Source organism: Phalacrocorax carbo, chromosome 6, assembly GCF_963921805.1.
Source record: "Phalacrocorax carbo chromosome 6, bPhaCar2.1, whole genome shotgun sequence".
In the NCBI taxonomy this organism is placed as follows: Eukaryota; Metazoa; Chordata; class Aves; order Suliformes; family Phalacrocoracidae; genus Phalacrocorax; species Phalacrocorax carbo.
Window position 1 is genome coordinate 43,558,634 of NC_087518.1, and position 21,197 is coordinate 43,579,830.

Below are 21,197 nucleotides of genomic sequence, written 5' to 3' on the forward strand. Positions count from 1 at the left end.
CCCAATTATTATTTCCTATAAAAATTTTCTTTTGGCCTGAAAAATTAAAGCTTTCTAAAAAATATTGAAGAGAATAAAAATTTACCATTCTTCTGAACTTCTCACCATAACTTCTAGGAAAATAATTTGAAAAAAATCATTATTGACAGTTTTGTTTCTGTATAAATTCAGATGGTTTGCAAAATAAATATCTAAAAATAATTTTTAAAAAAAGACCTGGAAACAAGTTTAGCTAAAATACTGGCAGGCGATGTGAGGTTGATTCATGGTCACAGAGGTCATTGTCGGTCCACTGCAGCCTTCCCTCGGGACAGCGTGAAGCTTTATTGAAAGAAGATTTTCAAAAAACCCAGGAGATTTAAATGCATACGGTCCAATCTCTCCTTTAGCTGGAAAGTGCATGAGTCTATGTTCTCACTCTTGAAATTAAGCTCCTTTAACTCTTGTTTAAGTCGCTGGACAGAGCCCTGGGCTCTCACAGTGCTTCCCTTGTCGGAACTTCACCTGATGACTCCTGCAAAGCTGGGCAGGCTTTGGTGGGCGCTGAAGGTATCCAGCCCTTTGCAGACGGCGCTTAGCACTTAACAGGATCAGCCCCTTAGCAACTCATATGGTGTCCATCACCTCAGTTGCCTTACCGTTTTTTAAATTATGCAACGCCCACCATAAGTAATTAGCCAAGTAAGCTGCTTTCTCTTAACCTCAAATGTTTGTAATACTTATAATCCAGCGAGGTGTCTGTATAAAGGAGCTCCTTGTTAAGGGCAGAAGAGAGGAATATTTTTCCATAAGAAAATTAGGTAGTTGACAGAGATGTAAAGCTAAAGGATTTTGAGATTGCTTTTGTTTGGGCAAACATTTGAAGATTTGGGGTTGTTTTTGGAGATCCCGCTGTTTTAACTTAGTTATTCAGCATGCAGTCTGTACATGAGCTGTACAGCAGTAGCTGTACATGAGGAAGCAGCTCACCCATGGCAAGTCCTGTCCCTAGTAAGCTAACAGCATCTTAGCGTGTTTTGTTTCCTTTCCAGTCCTTTCTTACTCCTGTTTTAGCAAATGTAACACCATCATCAAGTCCCTTCCTGGGATAAAAATCTGTGAGTTATCAGCCAAGATGGAGCTTCAGTTTTGGCCTGATTTTCTTTCTCTCTTGGAAAAGCTGAACGGTCGGATGCTCCTGGTGGTTCTGGTCATTTTTCTTTTGATTATTGACCTTGTGAAAAAGAGGCGACCCAGGAATTTCCCTCCAGGGCCACAGCTCTTTCCTCTCGTGGGAACCTTTGTGGACTTTAAGCAGCCTCTCCATCTTGAGATGCAGAAGGTAAGAGCTCCATGGACATTTCTCCTACTAACAATATTTTACTTCTTCAGTGACTTTTGTCACCAAACCTGCGAAGCAAGGGCAGCCTCTGAGGAACTAGCTATATAATAACCATGTATGAGGGACAACCCTTCTTGGTTTTCTCTCTTACTACCACCTCCTCTTCCATGGGAGTAGGAAGGTCCAATGAGAAAGAAACCTGTAATGGAGGAAGACCTAAATGTTCCTCCACTTTTTTTCCATCTGACCATGATCATTTTCTGCTGGAGCCCAGGAAGGGTTCAGGGGGGATGGGCCAGGCTGGGAGAGGGATGGTGAGTGTTGTGTGAGAAATTAACTCTTTGAACTGTGAACATCACCTCTGGAAATTGTATTGTCATTGTCTTCGGTCAGAGGCCAGTGATGTGCCCCATTGCATCTGAAAGAAACATTTAAGACCGTGAGTTAACCATCCCTCTGGCTTCTTTTGTGTCACAGAAAGAGGCAGTGATTGCTCTGGAAAGGCTTCCAGAGTTTTGACTCCCACCAAAACCAACAAAAGAGGGATATTTTATACATCCTGAGTGTGCTTCTCTGAAAAAGTGGAAGGAAAAATTCTGACTTGCTGGCTGCAGATATCCTTTCTTTTTACTTAGCAGGATGATGCTAGCCTACCTGCCCTGGGTTTTCATAGGCTGCTAGCACTGGTGTCCCTAGGGGAACCCTTGGGGAAGGCTGAGGCAGCGTACTCAGGATATGTTGTCAATACATACAATTATTATTAATAAAATTAGTAATTTACATGGATACAGTGACTGAGACACCCATTGGGCCCCAGACTAGTTTCATAAGTCACCACAGCAGTTCATGGTGACCATGTGTGTCCTTTCATGTGGACTCATACTAAGAAGAGGATGGCCTGAGCTCCTTGGCAGAGCAGGGCCCAAGAGGCAATATGATCACCCTTTGCTCTTATACATCGGGGAGTTAAATGCTGCAGAGGAGACACTAATGCTAACAAAGTCCATGCAAGGAAAATGGCTATAATTTAGCCATAAATGCATTTAGGCTTAAAATTAGAAGTAGGTTTCTAGCCATCAGCAGTTGGAGCCACTTTCTAAATGGGATAACTGGAGCAAGAAACCACACTACTTTAGACACAAAGTTGGTGAAAGGGATTTTTTGTTGTGCTTTGCCCTCAGCAACAAGAGCCTGGGCATTGTGATCCAGGTGGTGCCTTCACCTCTTGTACCCTTCCTGTAACAAAAAGGGACAGAGCAGGTCCCCATCGGTTACAAAGCAAGTCATGCCCTTCTTGTAAGTCAAATTGGTGCAACCACCGTGAAACTCAGGTCATACCTGCTAACAAATATAAGCAAGCCATCTCTCCGATGCCACAGGTCTCCAGCATTTTTATGTTATCTCCAGCCGTCGTGGAGTAATTTGGACTGGATGGGACCTACAGTCTTGGATTTGGGGTTTTCTTAAGTGCCTTTGCTCCAGGAAGGACTAAATCCAAAGTTATATGCCATTTCTTGAGGTGTTGTCCAGCTGAGTTTTGAAAATCTCCACCTTCTTGCTCTCAGAGGATGATGAACTCTCTTTCAGCTTACTGGTCGGTACGGGAACATCTTCAGCGTGCAGTTTGGAAGTCTGACTTTTGTGGTAGTCAATGGGTACCAAATGGTGAGAGAAGCTCTTGTCCACCAGGCTGAAATATTTACAGATCGGCCAAATATTCCACTTCTTCAAGAAATATTTAGAGGCTTCGGTAAGCACAGCTACCAGGATTTTGGTACATTTTTTTTCATCTTTTTGAAATGATAAGCATTAAAGTGAAAGAAACAGGCTGAATTCAACCCTTGATAGTTGCATCCATAAAAGCTTGCCCAGAGGAAGGCAAAAACTGAATTTGGTTTCATAATCTCACAGATGTACAATTTAATCTCTCTGAGATTTAGGAATGACGACAGGGTCAAAGTCAGGTCTTGACAAAAGAGGAGAAATAAATGCAAGCTGCCTGGTGGCTGATACACTTGAAGACATTTCCCCTTGGTTTTAATTTCTCCTTTACTTTTTCTCCCCCAGTTGCATATGGCTCCAGAGACGGGGTATGGTGCTCCTGCCTGCAGCTCTGCCAACAGCGTGATAGTACTTATAGTATTTTGGCTTACACCTTTTTTTCCCACGCAAAGTGACAAAGTAGCAGATTAAAGCAAATCCATAAAGCTAGCTCTTTAGCATAAGCCAATTACTCTTGAATTTTAATTCCCAGGCAGAGCTATAGTTTTTTAATGTCTTTGCTCAAGAGGAATGGCCATTCCTATCACTCATATGTGACAAAGAGCAAGGTTTGTTCACTTATTTTTTCCATCTACAGGGCTCATATCATCAAACGGGCATATATGGAGGCAACAGAGAAAGTTTGCTTCAGCAACGCTGAAAAGCATCGCTGTAAGTTTTGAGGAAAAAGTGCAAGAGGAGAGCCGGTACCTTGTGGAGACAATTGAGGAGGAGAAAGGTGGGCAGTTAAAGTACAGGACTGTGCCCAAAGCTTTCAGCTAAATGAACAGCAAGAGGCAGCTCCCAACATACAAAACATTCTTCAGTCCTTCAAGTCTCTATCTTATACTTCCAGGCTGCGCTTTTTAGTACTTATTTTAGACCTCAGGCCTATGATTTTAGTTCTTCCTTATTAATATTAAGCAAATATATACTAGGTGTTTATTAAAACTTGCATGTTTAGATGGCTAAGAAAGTCTCTCCTCTATTCTGCAAAGGAATAAATGCAGCTCTCCTGCTATCAGGCACGTATGCTCAGAGGCTTAGTTAACCTCTGCTTGTCCTTGGTTTTGCAAAGTATTTTAAAACTTGTTTAGTCAGGCTTTCCTTTTGTATCATGCACAGATGAAACATGTGCCTTGCTCTTTTATGGTCCAGCTTTTAAGAACTGCCAGAGGGATATTAGTAAGAATAATTTGTATGTTGGTACATGGGTGATGTTGCACTTCAGCTTTAAATAGAAGCAGATGGGGTTTAGCTAATTCTATGGAGCTATATATAGTAAATAAGAAAGATCTAAATAGGAATTGTGAAATTATATACTGAACTTGCTCCATTCTAATTGCCGTTGCAGTGAACAGGCCAAATACTTCATGTTGCCAATTGATTATAGTCCTTTATAGTCCTAATCAATAAACTAATTAAGCTGCTGTTTTCAGCCTTTCTTCCCATTAGTAATGACAAATAGTGATCATGTCCATCACTCTAATATCTGAGCACCAGCCCAGTTTAATTACTTTCTTGAAGAGTGGAGAGATCAGCAGTCCTGTGCAGAGTGCCTTGCATTTCAAAGCGATGCTCCCCAGCGTACCAACAGCAGCTCAGGGCTGGACTGGGTTTGTTACTGATAATAGTGACTCATATCTCCCATATCATAGCACCTCTCCAGGCTGCCTAAATGCGCCCTAGGATGTGGTGGTCTTTGCTCAATAGCTCTCCCAGGGAATGCAGGCATGATGAAAGTCACACCACACTTTGCTCTTTTGGGAGCTGTGTGTCTATGGACCATTTGAGCTGAGCTGTTGCTGGATTTTATAGGTGGCTGTGAAGACTTGCAATCTTAATCCTCTCCCCTCTCTCCCATCCCACTTCGTTTCTTTGTGGTGTACAGTTAAAGGACAGTGCAATGGCCTTTTTGAAGTGTGGTTAGTCTTGCACTCCCTGTCCCAGACTAAGCTTTGAGGGACCCTCTCTTGGCGTTTAAAATTGGCACCAAAACCAGGTTGGAGCATGCAAACCCAACAGGCATAGCATGGCATCCTACTGGTTGTTTTTCCCTGAAAACAGTTCAAACCCTGCTTCAGCAGCTCTGTGCTAATGGTAGTGTGTGCCAGTAGCCTGGGCTGGAGATGGGAGGGAATGTCCTTGGAGAAAGGATGTGGTGGCATATAATGTCCAACCTCCAGCAGGATGCTGGAGGTGATGGGGGAGCTGGGGACCCAAGGACAGCCTTAGCATCACCATGAGTGAAAAGTAGGTGAGGTATCACCCCAACCTCACAACTGTTGCTCTCACAGAGAGTGTGGTTTTGACTGAGACTTTAAAGAAAAAATGAGTTGTATATAATTTCGTTTTCTCTAGGACAGCCATTTGACCCTCATTACAAAATTAATAGTGCTGTTTCAAACATCATCTGTTCCATAACTTTTGGGAACCGCTTCGACTACCATGACAACCGTTTCCAGGAATTGCTGCACTCGCTGGCTGAAACGCTGCTGCTCATTGGAAGTTTCTGGGGCCAGGTAAAGCCAGTCAGATGCTCTTCTAGCTTCAGCTGCATGTAAGAGCTCGGCAACTGGAGTTTCTAAGGCACTGATGTAATTTGCTTTTCCCTGCAGAAAAAGAGTCATGTTATAAGGGAAATGGCCACAAGTATTGTTTTACACTAGACTGGGTTTATACACAAAATCCATCAGGAAAGCAAGGAAGCAAGTTAAAATTATTGAGGCACACTGCAGGTTGTAAAACCAATCTTATGCCTGACATAACTGAAAAGCAATGGAAAAATCTTAAAAATATCTATGTTTCTACAAAAAGAAGAGTCAATTATTAGCACTCTCAGTGAAAATTCCCTTCTTTTCCCTCACCCCTTTCCCAACCAGTTTCTCAAATAACTTTTATTTATGACAAAACTGTCTGAGATTCCAGGTTTATAACAAAAGTAAGTGGATTTGGGGACAGACTGCACATAGCTTGTGCATGGCCCCACAACATGGGCCAGATGGATCTCTGTCTCTTCCATGGACCCCAGCACTAAGGGGCTCCTCTGCATCCACACTGATTTGTGACTCCGGTGGCCACCTTACATTAGGTAATAGCTTTGGCCACACAACATTAGAGAACTTTATCAGCGGACAATATCCGGCCAATTCTTATCTTGTTTGTACTTGTTTACATCTTCATAACTAAATGACCTAAACTGATAATTTTCCTGGTAGCAAGCAGAACCAATAGATTATGCTATCATCTCAACTGTGATACCTGCTTTTTTTTTAACTCAGGAAATGCTCTTTTGCTGTTTGATTTCTCACCAGTTGTATAATGCTTTTCCTTTGGTCATGAGATGGCTGCCAGGACCCTTTAGGAAAATCTTCAGGCACTGGGAGAAACTTCAATATTTTGTGAAGGGCGTGATCGCAAAGCACAAGGAGGATTTGGACCACTCTGAGGCAGGAGATTATATTGACTGTTACCTGAAGGAAATAGAAAAGGTAAGAGGGAAATACCTAAAGTCACCTAAAGCTTAAACCAAGAAATGAGCAGATAAGACTCAAGGCTGTTCTGTCAGAGGAGCCCATGCCTCCTGCATTGCCTTCTCCTCCCTACCTCTTCCACGTCAAAATTTTAGCAACAGCAAGAGCTTGATCACTTTGAAAACACACAGATCTTTTTTTCATTTGAAAGTATTTACACTTTGTCTTCTTCCATTTTTCATTCTGTCATGTGGCGTAGGAGGACTCAGGGAATGTGTTCACGTTCCCATGAGAGCTCACAGGCCTGTGTTTTCTATTGTGAAGCTTCACATTTAAAAACACTACCTGCTTTCAAAAGTTGCTCTACAGCAAGCAGGGTGTCTTTCAAAGCATTCTGCAGGGCTTGTAATTCAATGAAAGTAAGGGGTAGAAATTTCCAAGTCCAGGAGTGATGAATAATAAAATGGCAGCAGGACTTGACTTATGGATGGATGGTTTTGGATTGGGTTCTTGAAAGCATCTCCTCCTTAATAAGAGTTTTCCTTGCCTTGCTTTTCCCCAAGTTTAAGGGTGACACCAGCTCATATTTCCATGAGGAAAACCTGCTGTGCTCCACCCTGGACCTGTTCTTAACTGGGACTGAGACGACGGCAACCGCCATCCGCTGGGCTCTGCTCTACATGGCTGCATACCCCCACATTCAGGGTAGGGCCACCGATGGGCCCTTCATTTAGCCCAAAACCAGATAAGTGAAACTCAGAAAACAGAGTTATTTCCAGCTTTACCACATGTTGGACATGCCCACCCCACAGTTTTCTTATTGAGAACCTTTTGAGCATAGGTCTTTTTTTTTCCTCTCTTGCCATAGAGAAAGTGCAGCTCGAAATCGACACAGTGGTGGGTCAGTCCCGCCAGCCCACCATGGCTGACAAGGAGAACATGCCATACACCAGCGCGGTGTTGAGCGAGGTCCTGCGGATGGGCAACGTCGTGCCACTGGGGGTGCCCAGGATGTCCACCAGCGACACCACACTGGCCGGCTTCCACCTGCCCAAAGTATGTGGATACCACCAGCCCTCCCATTGCCCCACCAGAGCAAGGTCTTCATGGCCCAAGTCCCAAATCTCTCTGAAGGGGAATCAATCAGCAGGGTCTTATGGAGATGTCACAGTTATATTGAAAATACAAGCCCTCCTGACAGACACTGTAGGGCTTTTATGGGTCTCACCTCCTTATGGAGGAGAATCGTGAGAGCCTACAGTGTTGGTCATAATTTTCAGTTTTACAAGGTTTATACCTTAAATGTTACACAAGACACCCTCCAGGTATTATGGCAATAAAGGGCCAAGAAACACAGGAAAACAAACAGTTTGGTTTTGTTAATTCCACAGAGGATTAAAAATCATCTGTTAAAAGTAGCACATGATAAAAGCCAGGTAATAGGCATTGATGCATACACATTGCTCTGGCATTATGAAAGCAAATATGAGATTTAGATATATCTAGTCTCTTCCATCTGTATGATTGGTTGCATCAAGGAAAATTAAAAATAAAACAAATCTGGGCATTCTGCTCCACACTGATTAAAATATTTTTTCTTTTTCTGATGGAGGATGTGGAGATAAACCAGATCAGTTTTTTTTAAAAAAGCACAATAAAGTGGATCGATTGAAAATTATTTGGTTAGATTGCTTCAAATTCCTGTGGGTACACAATGTTATAAATTCAAAGATGGTTTATATTAACATCACCAGTGGCAGCAGTACAAGGTATGATCAACACTATGGTGATAGATAGGGGAGCACAGAAGTGAACAATCTTGTAGACTTTCACCCTCATTTAATTACAGAGCTTAGGAATAAACATTTTGCCCCTAAAAAAATGTAGTTTATGTTGTGTGTGGAACAGAGCTAATAATAAACTAGTCTGACAACACATCGTCTCTTCTCTGTCGCGTAATCACCCGTTTTCTCCACCTCTTGCAGGGCACCACCCTGATGACCAGCCTGACTTCGATAATGTTTGACAAAAATGTGTGGGAGACTCCAGACACCTTTAATCCTGAACATTTCCTGGAAAACGGCCAGTACAGGAGGCGGGAGGCTTTTCTGCCCTTCTCTGCAGGTAGGATGATGGATGGGAAAATGGTTTTCCTTTCTGCAATGCTTTTCTTTTTCCCCAAGACACCCCCTCCAGAGTGGGGGTACTGATCCTTGTCCAGCTTTCAGCCCACGCCCAGCATTTCCCATAGTGAAAATCCCAGTCACAGTTAATACTGACTGCTCAAAGCAGGAGAGAAATCAATTTGTTATCACAGGATAAAAAAACAAGGCTTTTTCCTCTTGTGCAAACTGCATAAATGGGTTTTTTTCAGCAAGTTTCCCCTCTTTGTCTATCCAAACAGTCGGCATGGTTTGCTCAGCAGTAAACTTCTGGGGAAGATTTCTGCAAAATGTGTGGGTGAACATTGCCACCTAACCTTTCAAGGAAGAAAAGCTCCCGCAGCCTGAACAAGGCAGTGCATGAGAGAGGAGCCTGAGAGGTGGTTGAAGTTCGCTTGGGACTTGGTGGGATTATTTTTGCTCCTTTTCCAGGCAAGCGGGCTTGTCCCGGGGAGCAGCTTGCCAGGACAGAGCTCTTCATCTTCTTCACAGCCCTTCTGCAGAAGTTCACCTTCCAGGTGCCAGCAGCTGCCACGCTGACCTTCGCCTTCACACTGAGCCTCACACGCTGTCCCAAGCCCTTCCAGATCTGTGCGCTGCCTCGTGACTGAGGCCGGCGTGGGGGCCGCCCTGCACTCCTCCACTCACTGGCTTCAGCCCTCCACAAGCCTGGAAAGTGCCCCTTCTCCTATCCAACCCATAGATTTTCGGCCAAAATGATGGGCCACAGATGTCTAGCACCCACCAATGGGTGGCAGAGGGAAGAGCAGGAGGACCAAATCCTGTATACTGCAAAAAGGACAGCCCATGAGCCTTCTCCATTCACCTCCTGCCTCCTCCTCTATATCAGTTTCACAAAATGCATGAATGTAAAAGCCTTATTACTTAATTTCTGCCATTAGCACCTCCCAGGAAGGTGTCTGCCAGCTGCAAAACCATGGGCACAGTCGGGTCCATGGTGGCTCTTCCAAAGGGGATATGTCCACCACCCAGACACCATTTAGCAACCCCTAAATCCAAATATTGTAGCACCCTCAATGGCCATGGGCTATGTTTTCCAAGGTCTCCCTGGTCAGTGAGGGCAGCTGACCTTGGATGTACAAGTTCTGGGTCCACACCTCAGCACCAGTTTGGACTTCCAGGTGGCCATGGACGGTCCTCAGGCTCAGGTAGCCTCAGCCTTGGTTTGGTGTGCATTCCTCACACAACCACGTTGCTGTATTGCAAGGGAAATATCCTTGCAGCAGGAGTATGTAGTTTTTCAATCTTATACATGTATGGAAGTTTTAATTAGGAGGCTACAGGGTGTTAGGAGCAACTTCTACTGTAGGCCAATCCAAGTGGGATGGCATGAGGAACCACGCCTCCAGGTTGCAAATGGCTATAAAAGTGCAGTACTGCAGTTGTACGAGCAGGAAAAGTTTATCAACAAAGATTTGTGGTAATAAAATACACAACGGGAAAGAAAAGTTGCAAAAATATAATTGCATGGCATTGCTTAGGAGTAGTTTAGCTGAAGCCCAACAGAGTAAGAAACAGCAGAGAGTGTCAGAAGGGTCATGCCTGTGGTGGCCTGCCTCTGGCTGGCAGGAAGGAAAAGGTGGCATGGAGGCTTTGTGGTGGGAAGTCACAAGCTCACCAACTTCCCTTCCACTTCTGGTAAAGATTTGTGGCCACGCATGAAGGGCATGTTCATAGCATATGGGCCAAGGAGGTGAGTCAGGGGCATGGCGCTGCCTGTGATGGAGACACTGCTTCTGCCCATACTAGGGTCACTCTGGAAAACAGTTAATTACGTATGCAACTTGTAGAGAATTTTCCATTTATGGGACCAACTATTTCTGCTTAGAAATGCTGCCTCCTGTGTGCTTTTCTTTGGAATATAGTCACAGCAAAGACTGGGGTTATTTTCCTGGGTTTTTTTTCTTCTCACCTTTCATAAATGGCTTTTCTATGAGAACCCATGTAGGATACTGAAGAGTTAACAGGAAAAAAGGATTAAATCAAGTTTCATTTCCACTGGCTTTAGCCTCCATCTCCAGCAATAACTGCTTTGCTGCATTATAAAGCAATCACCATGCAGTGGCAGATTTATGCCACATGGGAGAGTCCTTTGCATGTCACATCCCTGCCATGCCAGGCACACAGGGATTTTGTCGATGAGTTGTCCTTCGAACTGACCACTTTAATCCTATTGCATTTTTAATTAATGTTTTGCGGTTACAGGCTCCTGTGGTTGGTTTGTTGTTGTTGTTTTTTTTAATTTCTAAAAGAGAAAACATAAAAGATCTGTGAACGTATTTTCATGTATGAAGTTTTCAAAGCCATTTGGGACTTGACACTAGTTTCTTGCCATTTTTCTGTTCACTCTGGTTTAGGTCTGACCTCTGGTATGTGGCTACAGCTTGTATTATTTGCACAGGCTTAGCAAACAAATGTTGATCTCTTCCCTCTTCCATTTCAAACTTGCCTTTCCCTGTTACTTTAGGGTTTTCTTTCCTACTCATAGAGACAACAAATGATTGAAGTTGTCTTTTTCTTCTTTTTCTTTTAAATCAGTTGGGGAAAAAACAACAAAAAAAAAAACAACCCACAACCCGTTTTTAAATGTAATGATTCCATACCACAAAGGCAGGAGGCATAAATTTGTTTGTTTTTTGAGTGGAACATCTCATGTCAATGAAGGGGAGCACATGTGTCTCCGCAGGTTCATGCCTAAGTGTGCTTAAAAGCCAGAGGTAAAAAGACTCTCCTCGAAAACAGTTTTTCCTCCCTTTTAAGTTCCACAATAAAACAGTGATTTAACTTTTCAAATCTCTCAAGTGTAAAGGTTATGCAGCAGCTTTGCTCTCACACATATGGCATTGCTCCAGAGGCACTGTTGCATCTCTGTGCCTTGTCTTCAGCACTGGACAACCCCAACAGGCACAACTGATGTCCCCAAAAGTGAGAAGACGAACCCAAATCGTCCCCCAGAGCATGAGGTGGCAGATGACGACTGCAAACAGCCACAGCGGAGCTGCATGGTGCAATTGCAAACTGCTGCTGCAAATGCCCCTGCTTCTTTCACAATAAAACGTAACACATACATAAAAATTCAGTGTGGTGTACGTGCGTGATGAACTACCTGTCTCAGAGCCACTCTTAGATAGGAAAATTTGACACAGCCTGTTACCAGCTGCCACTGAAGGGCCACAGCCTGCAGAGCTGGGCATCTGCTTTGGCTTTTCAGCAGCTGCCTTAGCTTTGTCAGGCTCTGGGCAAGGCTTCAGCACAGGCTACGGACTCAAAGGCCAAAGCAGGAGGGAAGGGAGGGCTTGGGGCAGGGCCAACCTCATGGCTGGAGCAGGTAGCTCTGCTTGCACTTGTCCGGTGGAGATCAGAAAATTATTGTGCTTAGAAACTGCTGCAGATCCTGGACGGCTCTGTGCTTCCAGCCCACATCACCCTGACACACCGAAACCACAACCCATGAGTCAGATGGTTTGTGAAAGATTTATGCAGCCTTATCTCAGATGTCCCCACTGACCTGGGGCTTGGTCTGGACTCTTCATACCAGTGAACAAGCTTCTGCAAGTGAGGAAAGTGCAAGGCGCTCAGAGTGACTGGAGCCTCCCCTGCACCGTGAAGCCGACCCCGGGACGTGGCACGGTGAGGGCACCACAGGGAGGAGAGAACGGGGCTTGCACCGAGCCATGGGCTTGTGGAAATGGCATGGTGAGGCTGCCAGAAGGTTTTAATCCCAGCTCTGCAAAGCTTATTTCTGTCCGTTAGACCAGGACATGGATCACTGGGGTTTTGTAAAACAGTGGTGGGAGGCAGGAAGTGAAAGGGGCAGCTGGGGGTGTTTTGGTTTGTATTTTGTGTTTGGCTTTGTGGCTTTTTTAATGAGGTCAGATAAAATGCATGAGTTTAATTGAGGGGTTTAATCAAACAGTCCTTGTTGCAACCTGGGAAAGCTGGAGTCCCAGTGCAGCCTCCAGGCCAGGTCAGCAAAATCTGCTCCATGCTGTCTTGTGTTTGTGCCCACAGGCGCACCAGCACGTTGCCCATCTCCCCTGTCCCTGGGGGCTTTGGTGGTGCCCTGTGAGCTTGACCTGCCCTGACCTACTGCAGGACACATCCGTGCAGAGCCCCACCATCCGCCCATGCTGCGCTTCCTCTGGGAGAGCATCTCCTTGCAGATGCTTCTTATCTTCCTCATTGTCTTCCTGCTCGTGGCCGACCACATGAAGCACAGAAAGCCAAAACACTTCCCTCCCAGCCCCTTCTCCCTCCCCTTTGTCGGGCACATCCACCTGTTGAACTTCAGCAATCCCCAAATTACGGTGCAGAAGGTATGGGGGTCGTGGGCACGATGGGGAAGGGGTCGGAGGGGATTGTGGCTATGCAACCTTTGCAGCATGGGGAGAGGGTTAACCCAAACTCCATGGCCCATGAGGACTTGGAGGAGCTCACCCTGGGGTAGGCAGGAGGTTTGCCCTCGGGCGGTAGCAACATGGATGAAGTTAACACCAACTCCTGATCAGTGATTAGGGAAAAGGGGAAAGAAAAAAGACCGTACACAGACAAGCAGACACTTCTGCAAACGCCCTGTCTCCCCTCCTGCTCTCAGCTTCCCCTATTTTCACCCGTGTCTCCTGCCAGGGCTGTCCCTGTCTCAACAGACACTTTCATTGCAAATGAAACCCCTTTTATTTATTTCCCCTGCCTCCCAGCTTACTGAAAAATATGGGGACATCTTCAGCATGCAGATGGGCAGTACATCATTTGTGTTCGTAAATGGGCTGCGGATGGTTAAGGAAGTTCTTGTAAACCAAGGGGAAAACTTCATAGATCGCCCTGAAATTCCTCTTGACAGGGATGTCTTCAGCAAGATGGGTAAGTTATCCCTCAGGACATGTATCTCAGCTGTAAGGTCAAAGCACTGACCCTGCAGAGGTCCAGGACAGCTGGAGATAAGGCAGAGCCCTGGAGCTTTTTCCACTCAGTGGAGGGACCTGCCTTGGCTCATGGTGGGGGTGTTTCTGACAGGTCTGATCTCCTCCAGTGGGAATTTATGGAAGCAGCAGAGGAGGTTCACCTTGACCACCCTCCGAAACTTTGGCTTGGGGAAGAGGACCCTGGAGGAGCGCATCCAGGAGGAGTGCCGATGCCTTGTGGATGTGTTCGGGGATGAGCAGGGTGAGTGCTATGGCACTCATAAGCTGTGCTGAAGGCAGGAACTAGCATGGTCCATTATAATTTCACTCATGATTCACTGCAGGCTGAAAAATACCTCGCCTTGCAAGTGATGCTAGTACCCTGCTAGCATCCCAGCTCCCTTTTACAGGTGTTTTGCCTTTAAACTGGCTGGTCCATGCAGCTAGGTAACACCCAAAGCATTATTCATAGCCCACCTTCAGCCTACTGCTCTCTTGGAGATCTCTGGAAAATCCCGTGTGTGTGTAAACACTGAGTTTTCCAATTAATTCAAATGACGTCTGCTCTTCTGCAGACCTTGCTTTCCAAAGTCAACAAACATCTCTGTAATCTGATTGAACTGGGACCGCTGGAGCTGCCCAGCCAAGCTTGGCCAGCTTGTGAGGGCAGTAAGGCATCCTGGGAGAGCAGTGACACAGGCGGGTACCCATCAGGGGCCACTCATTTCACTCATATTTATGAATAGTTCACCTCTGACAACTTTGTTTACTTCTCCTTGTCCATGAAGACTGGAAGAGACTTGATCATTCCCTTTTCCTTCTCCAGGGAAACCTTTCAACCCTCACTTTAAAATCAATAATGCTGTTTCAAACATCATCTGCTCCATCACCTTTGGCAATCGGTTTGACTACCACGATGAGGAGTTCCAAAGGCTGCTGCAGCTGATGGATGAGACGGTTAGCCTCCATGGGACCATCATGAGCCAGGTACAGCCCTCATGACACCAAAGTGGACAGTGTGCAGCTTTGCAGGGCTATAGTTTCTTCTGTGAAGTCAACTTTGAAACTTGCAGCATTTTCATCACCAAACTTCGTTGTCATTCCCTATTCCTTTGCATAGGGTAGATTTGCCTGTAATTTCTTTCTGCCTTATTTTCACGCTGCGCAATGCTCATGTTGTTCTCTTTCACCCAACATCACCTTTCCTGCCCATTGACTGCCTACCTGCCTGCTGTAACATCAGGTAATGCACAAGTCACTCCATAATAGGAATCCCAATCCCTTGTAAAGCTCCTCTGGAGCTGAGCTATTTCCACCAACGCCAGCAGTTTAGTAGACGTGGTATTGCAGGCTCCTCCAGTTGTGATAACAGAAGGGTTTTTTTCAGTCCTTCATTCAATTTGCCTTTCTCTTTTTGTGTCCAAAGCTGTACAATTCTTTCCCATCTATAATAAAGTTCCTCCCCGGATCCCACCAAACCATTTTTAAAAACTGGAGGTTGTTGAAAAGTTTTGTGAAAGAGAAGATCAGCAAACACAAGGAGGACTGGAACCCCTCAGAGAGCCGGGACTTCATTGACAGCTACCTGCAGGAGATAGCCAAGGTCAGCAGCCCAGAGCAAACCCTTCTGCAGCAGGGCTTAGAAATCAGGAGGGACAAGAAATGACCCCAAATTCTCCATCTGAACTGCTTGTGTGGCCATTTATGAGCTTAGGATGGACATCAGGTTCAGAGCCAGTGGGATGGAGGTGCACGGGGCCAGCAGCTGCTGCAAAATCCTTGGGGTTGGCTTTGACTAAGCCTGGTGCCAGGGCAGCCCTCACTGTTCCAGCACTAATGCATCTTTTTTTGTGAAGGACAACGGTGACGGCATCTTCCAGGAGGAAAACCTCGTGGCGTGCACACTCGACCTGCTGTTTGCCGGGACTGAGACCACTTCCACAACGATCCGCTGGGCTCTGCTGTATATGGCCCTATATCCGGAAATCCAAGGTACAATTAGCAAAAGGTTGGTGTTTCCTTGCTTTTAGCCCTCACAGCTTCATGAGAGACTAAGAGAAACCCCTGCAGTCACACAGAAGAGATGCAGTGGCAGGTGTCCCACGTTGGTCCTTGGGGGACCCTCACAGCAACCACCTTGCATTGGTCGAAGTGTTTTTTTGCTTGGACCTTAGCTTATCCCTGCTTTTTCCCGCCAGCCCGTGTGCAAGCTGAGATTGACACAGTCATTGGGCAGGCGCGGCAGCCAGCCTTAGAGGACAGGGGCAACATGCCCTATACCAATGCTGTCATCCATGAAGTGCAGAGGAAAGCCAACATCATCCCTTTCAACGTGCCAAGACTGACAGTGAAGGACACGGTCTTGGATGGCTTCCACATACCAAAGGTAACCCCATTACTGAGCACTGAGACTTTAGCAAGAGACTCCCAGTTCCACAGGCATGGTTCACGAGGCCAGGTCCCTCCTGTGCAGGCAGGAGGGGCAGAGCCACACCGTCTCTGCCCTGTCCAGAGTTCACTCCTATTGAACACGTATTTTTGTTGTCCAATGTCTGGCACATCGAATGGTTTGAGACACCCCCTGCTCACACCATCGAGGCACAAATCCATCTCACACAGCTGTCACGGAAACTTTGGCCCAAGATTACGGCAGATAAAAATGACGCTGATGAGGGAAAAATGTGGGTATATAATCATTGCACCTCTGAACAGACAAGAAGTAGGAAAAATCAGCTGTGCAGGAGGTGTTGGACAAATAATTGCAGCAGAATTTGACTATGGATATTCTTTATGGAAAGGAGACTGAAAGATAAAAATGCCTCTCCTGCTGTCAATGACAGAGAATGTGCATTTTATTTTATTTTTTCTCCTTTTAGGGTACTGTTTTGCTCACAAATTTAACCTCTGTGTTGTTTGACAAGAACGAGTTTGAAACCCCTGACACTTTTAACCCTGGGCATTTCCTGAAGGATGGTCAGTTCTGGAAACGGGAGCCTTTTGTGCCATTTTCTATAGGTAAGATTTGCTGCATTTTCGTGCTGTGTTGAGGCAGTAGGATGGGGCTTCCAACTCTAAATGGCAGACACTGGCTGCACCCCGGGAGGTGCCACTCAAGCAGCGCTCACCTGGCCACCCCAAAGCACCACAAACACACTCTGAGCCCTTTCTTGTCTCTTTTGACATGCATGGAAGAGAGATGAGGATAAATAAAAGACCATTACAATGCCAGAGACCCTAGAAACACCTTCACCAAGGCAAGAGCATTGCTCGATGCTCCTGCTCCCACATGGCTGAGGTCACTAGGGCCTTCACTGTTGCCTCCACAGGATACCCCAGCCAACAGTTCCTTGGGGAAATTGCTTTCAGAATCCCGGTTTCCTGTACCGGCATCCCACACCTTCTCTGGTAGCTCTCTTTGGTGTAGCTCAAATCAACAACCTCTCCCACCATGAGCACATCCAGACCATGTGTGGCAGCACAGCTTAACGAAGCAGGGAAGGATAAAATGCCAGTGTCTATGGTTACGCACATGTCCTCACAAAGTCATGCAATTCGGGGGGCAGCCCATGATGCTGTTATTGGGGAGCTCAGTTTGGGCTGCAAAACTCATCCTGGGAAGGGGGTAACACAGCTGGACCATAGTCCTAAGGGACGGCAGAGGCTTTTTTTGGCAGCAAATGCAGCTGAGCAGCCAGTAGATGCTGAGGATGCCATGGGTGGCTGTCTCTGCAGGGAAGCGTGCCTGCCTGGGCGAGGTGCTGGCCCGCTCCGAGCTCTTCCTCTTCTTCACGGCTCTGCTCCAGAAATTCACCTTCCAGGTACCCCCAGACACCACACTCAGCCTCCAGTTCAAGCTGGGCATCACAATAGCCCCGCAGCCCTACAAGATCTGTGCCATGCCTCGGTAAGGAAGCCTTGGCCACCATCCTCGAATGGAAAAATCCTTTGGCAGGGATGCTGAAAACAAGCCCTCAGCAGCTCCCCGAGGCAGCGGTAACGACCACATGGCTCCAGTGAGGGGCTGGGCAGTTTGTTTCTTTTAAAGCAATTGCAAAATAATTTCTTTTACAAGCAGACCTTGCACTCTGTATCACATGAGAAAGGTGATCAGCCTGGTATCTGCCAGGGCACCTTTAGGCTTGCAACACAGCACTGAAATGAATGAGGGGCTTCTGGCTTTCCTAATTTTATGACGGATGGCCATGCTTCCCAGCCACAAAAGAATGAGCAGCACTTTAATAGACTGCAGTGTTCAGGCTGTGGCTCCGTACTGTGGAAGAGCAGTACCAGTCCTTGTTTTATAACTGTAACACAGATAGTAATTGCCAACATTTTTTCATTTTGTTGTACTTGACAAATAATCTGCTAAAAAAAAGAGTTACTCTGTAACATCTCTTTCTTGTTCAACAATAAATCCTTACTGAAACATTTTTGCCATGAGGCTTTTTGTGAAGTGAGGACCAACACAGGCAATTTCCAGCTGTGCCCTGTGTTTCAGCAGGGGTGGCAGGGGGCTGACAGCCTCCGCAGGCCGAGGCAGCCGCATAGCACCTGACCCCCACCGCTGCGGCATTGCTGTCCATTAGCAGAGAGGTTGGCCCTGTAACAGCAAAGGCAATTCCTACAGAACTGATGAAGACAAATGACCCTGACAGTATGAGTAAAGCAGCAATGAAACCACCAAAGCCTGCAGCCAAGTCCTGGCACGCTGCAGCAATTGACAGTGTTGCACCCACATGAAGAGCAGGGCGTGCTCTCCGTGCTGACAGATATCTCTATAAAACATCTGTCCTTGTAGCCGTAGAAGCTGTGGGTCCTGCCTCCTAGACTACACTAAATCCTCCCCATTTACCTGGCCAGCATCTCTGAGCAGCCTGAGGGGCAGAGTGGTAAGCTCCGGCCACGCAGGATGCACAGCTAAGCCTGCTGAGCACGATAGTCTGGTGAATAAAAGGGTCCCCTGGAAAATACTAGCAACAAATTACTATTACTTTAAACCAACACATGCAAGGTTAAACAGTTCCAAGTAACAGTCGCGCTGTGGGATGCCAGGTGTGAGAAACGGCATCTCCAGGCAGGAAGCCACAGCACAGCGCAGATAACAAACACCTCCAGCTCCTGCTCACCTGCTGAGGAGGCGAGGAGGAAGCAATCTTTTCCTGCTCATTTTCTATTTTTCCTGGAGTACTTTTTGCATGTTCCTAGAGGGAACAATTTTTTCCTAGCATCTCTTCTGAGAATTAAGTAATCTCCTGAAGGAATTAAAAGCATCTTTTTTCACACAAGCATTAATGCCTGGGTGGGTTTTAAATCCTTTTATTTTAATCTGCATTTTCTTCTCCTCCGAGCACAGAGGGGAGGCAGCATGGAAGGCTGGGCTCGCTCTGCAGACCTGCTCAGAAAAAGGCAAAAACACCGTGTGGCCCCACAGCTGCACGGTGAGGCCAAGCACAGCCGTACAACATAAAACGAAATTTATAGCAGGTGAACACGGCTTCTGGCAAGGCTCCTTCAAACACAGAGCTTGGTGGGGAGGCTCTTCCCCCTCCTCTGATTTTCTGTGCGAGGCACAAACACAAAATTAGACTAAGATGTTATTTCTGGTACTTAAGGCTCCTGTTTTGCAGAATCATAAGGTGGAGATGTGAGAACACGTGGTGGGAACCAAACCAACCTATTTATAAAATGCAGGAGACTTGACCAGGTTCTTACGAGAAGTGGGATGAGACACCACCAACCCCAGCTCTCCACCCCTCCTCTCCCCATTGCAGCTGCCCTCCAGACCTGCTCCTGGCAAGGGGCTCCCATATCTTCCCTTCACAGCAGAAATGAGGAAGTTCATTTGACTTTCTAGACCTTATGTTCTTTCTTTTCCTTCCTTGGGAGAAGCAGAAGGGGAAGGCTGGAAGCAGGCTGTGTGCCTGGAATCAGCTGGGAACAGGAGAGAGGAGCAGTGACGAGTTTCTGTTGTGTGCAGGATTACTCCCAAAGCACTTCCAGTTTGCAGGTGTCATCTGACTTCTTTTTTTTCACTCCCTGGCCTAGAATCCTGTTTCCTTTCCCAGGCTGCTGCTATGTCCAAAAGCTTCCTCCCCCTCCTCCCCAGGGCTTGCCTGGGTTAGTTGTACTCTGAGCAAAGATAACATTTCACAGAACTGTTTTGCACAGGGGCTCCTTGGATGTTTTGCCCCCTCCACCGAAACCACCTCCCATGCACGACTGACCTCACCTCCTCTCTTCGTGCTCAGGGCTGTACTCCTGCACCTCGCTTCCAGGGACACCCCTTGCCTAAACATACAAACCTTCTGCTGCAGTGCTTGGCTCTTAAGGAGCTGCCAGAAAAGCCATAAGCAAACCGGGTCACAGACCCAGGCTCTGCACAGGCAGTCTGCATTTAAACGTAGCTTCTCATGACCAAGCACTTGGAAGCAGAGCTTCCCCTGCACACACCACCCCTTGCTCACTCCTCCTGCGCTCAGGAAGGCAGTGGTAGCTAGCGGTGTCTGTCCTGTGACAGATCACATACAGGCTGAAAACATCCTGCAGCCCAGCTCAGGCTTCCTGCACAGCTGAGCCTCTTCCCTTCCCTTCTCTCTCAAACACACACCTGCAGTTTTTGGCCTTCAGTGTCTGAAAATGCTTTTAAGTCCAACTTGAGAAAGAAGGAAAAAATGATTCTTTTGCATCTGTCCATTCACTTCATGCTCACTGGGACACTTCTGCCACTGCAAAGGCCCTTCTCTGTCAAGGTATAACGCAGCTCCCCATCCTCATAGGGGTAACTGCCCAAGGCGATAAATAATGGTTACTTAGCAATGTCAGGCTAGTCAGGCCGCGGATTATAGTTCAGAGAAAGGGAAAACCAAGGTCTGTGGTAAAAACAGCCCTGAAACGGCCCTGAAGGAAACTTGTGACACCTTTTCCTTGCTGAGCTTCACTTTGGAGGGCTGAAAGGCAGCCTGCTCTCATTCCCAACCTCACTTCTGGGTTGAGGTTAGTGCTAAGAGAAAGCAAGCTGTCAATGAGACTAAGAACTGGGCACATAAATAACCTGCAAAGCAGACTGAAGAGGACACTCACTGTTTTTTTCCAAATAACAACAAGCATGGTGATTTAGGAGCGTGTACCTGTCCCATGTCCTCTTAGGTGGAGCTAAGGAGAGTAGGCAGAGATCCTAACTTATTTCAGGAGCAATAAGCAATTACTGAGGTCACTTGACAGCTAATTTGTGATGGCTTTTAGTCTTTCCACTTCACAAGGTCCCTTGCCCAGCTCTCAGATGACTGTCAGCACTCTGAGCAGAGGTAATCAGCTTTGGGTGGCAGCAGAACTCTCAAGTGGGAACAAACTGAAGAGGAGGGGAAGGAAGCGCAACTCTGATTTGTTGTTGTTACAGCAAAACATACACACTTACACGTTCCATATCCTGTAACATGACATTTTAGACAGTGTAATTATATCAACATGCAGGCTCAGTTCAGATGTTGCCCAGAAGTATGGATGCTTGCATCAGCTAGGGACCATTAAATGCGTTGCTTGCAATAAAGACACCAAAGAA

General features: G+C 46.4%; 2 protein-coding genes across 4 annotated transcripts; both read left to right on the plus strand.

Annotated features, from left to right (window-relative positions):
• The first annotated feature begins 1,114 nt into the window (after positions 1-1,114).
• Positions 1,115-11,056, plus strand: LOC104041927 (cytochrome P450 2J2). Its single transcript, XM_009501273.2, has 9 exons — positions 1,115-1,321; positions 2,909-3,071; positions 3,681-3,821; positions 5,444-5,604; positions 6,397-6,573; positions 7,119-7,260; positions 7,424-7,611; positions 8,541-8,679; positions 9,150-11,056. Exons 1-9 carry the CDS (start codon positions 1,115-1,117, stop codon positions 9,326-9,328), a joined length of 1,497 nt encoding a protein of 498 aa, XP_009499568.2. The 3' UTR covers positions 9,329-11,056.
• A 1,013-nt stretch (positions 11,057-12,069) lies between these two features.
• CYP2J25 (cytochrome P450 2J2-like) lies at positions 12,070-18,069 on the plus strand. Of its 3 annotated transcripts, none has more exons than XM_064453363.1 (10): positions 12,070-12,434; positions 12,750-13,054; positions 13,436-13,598; positions 13,752-13,901; positions 14,466-14,626; positions 15,066-15,242; positions 15,496-15,631; positions 15,838-16,025; positions 16,516-16,654; positions 17,314-18,069. In XM_064453363.1, the coding sequence occupies exons 2-10, from the start codon at positions 12,866-12,868 to the stop codon at positions 17,598-17,600; spliced, it is 1,590 nt and encodes a 529-aa protein (XP_064309433.1). In that variant the 5' UTR covers positions 12,070-12,434; positions 12,750-12,865; the 3' UTR covers positions 17,601-18,069.
• Positions 18,070-21,197: the final 3,128 nt, after the last annotated feature.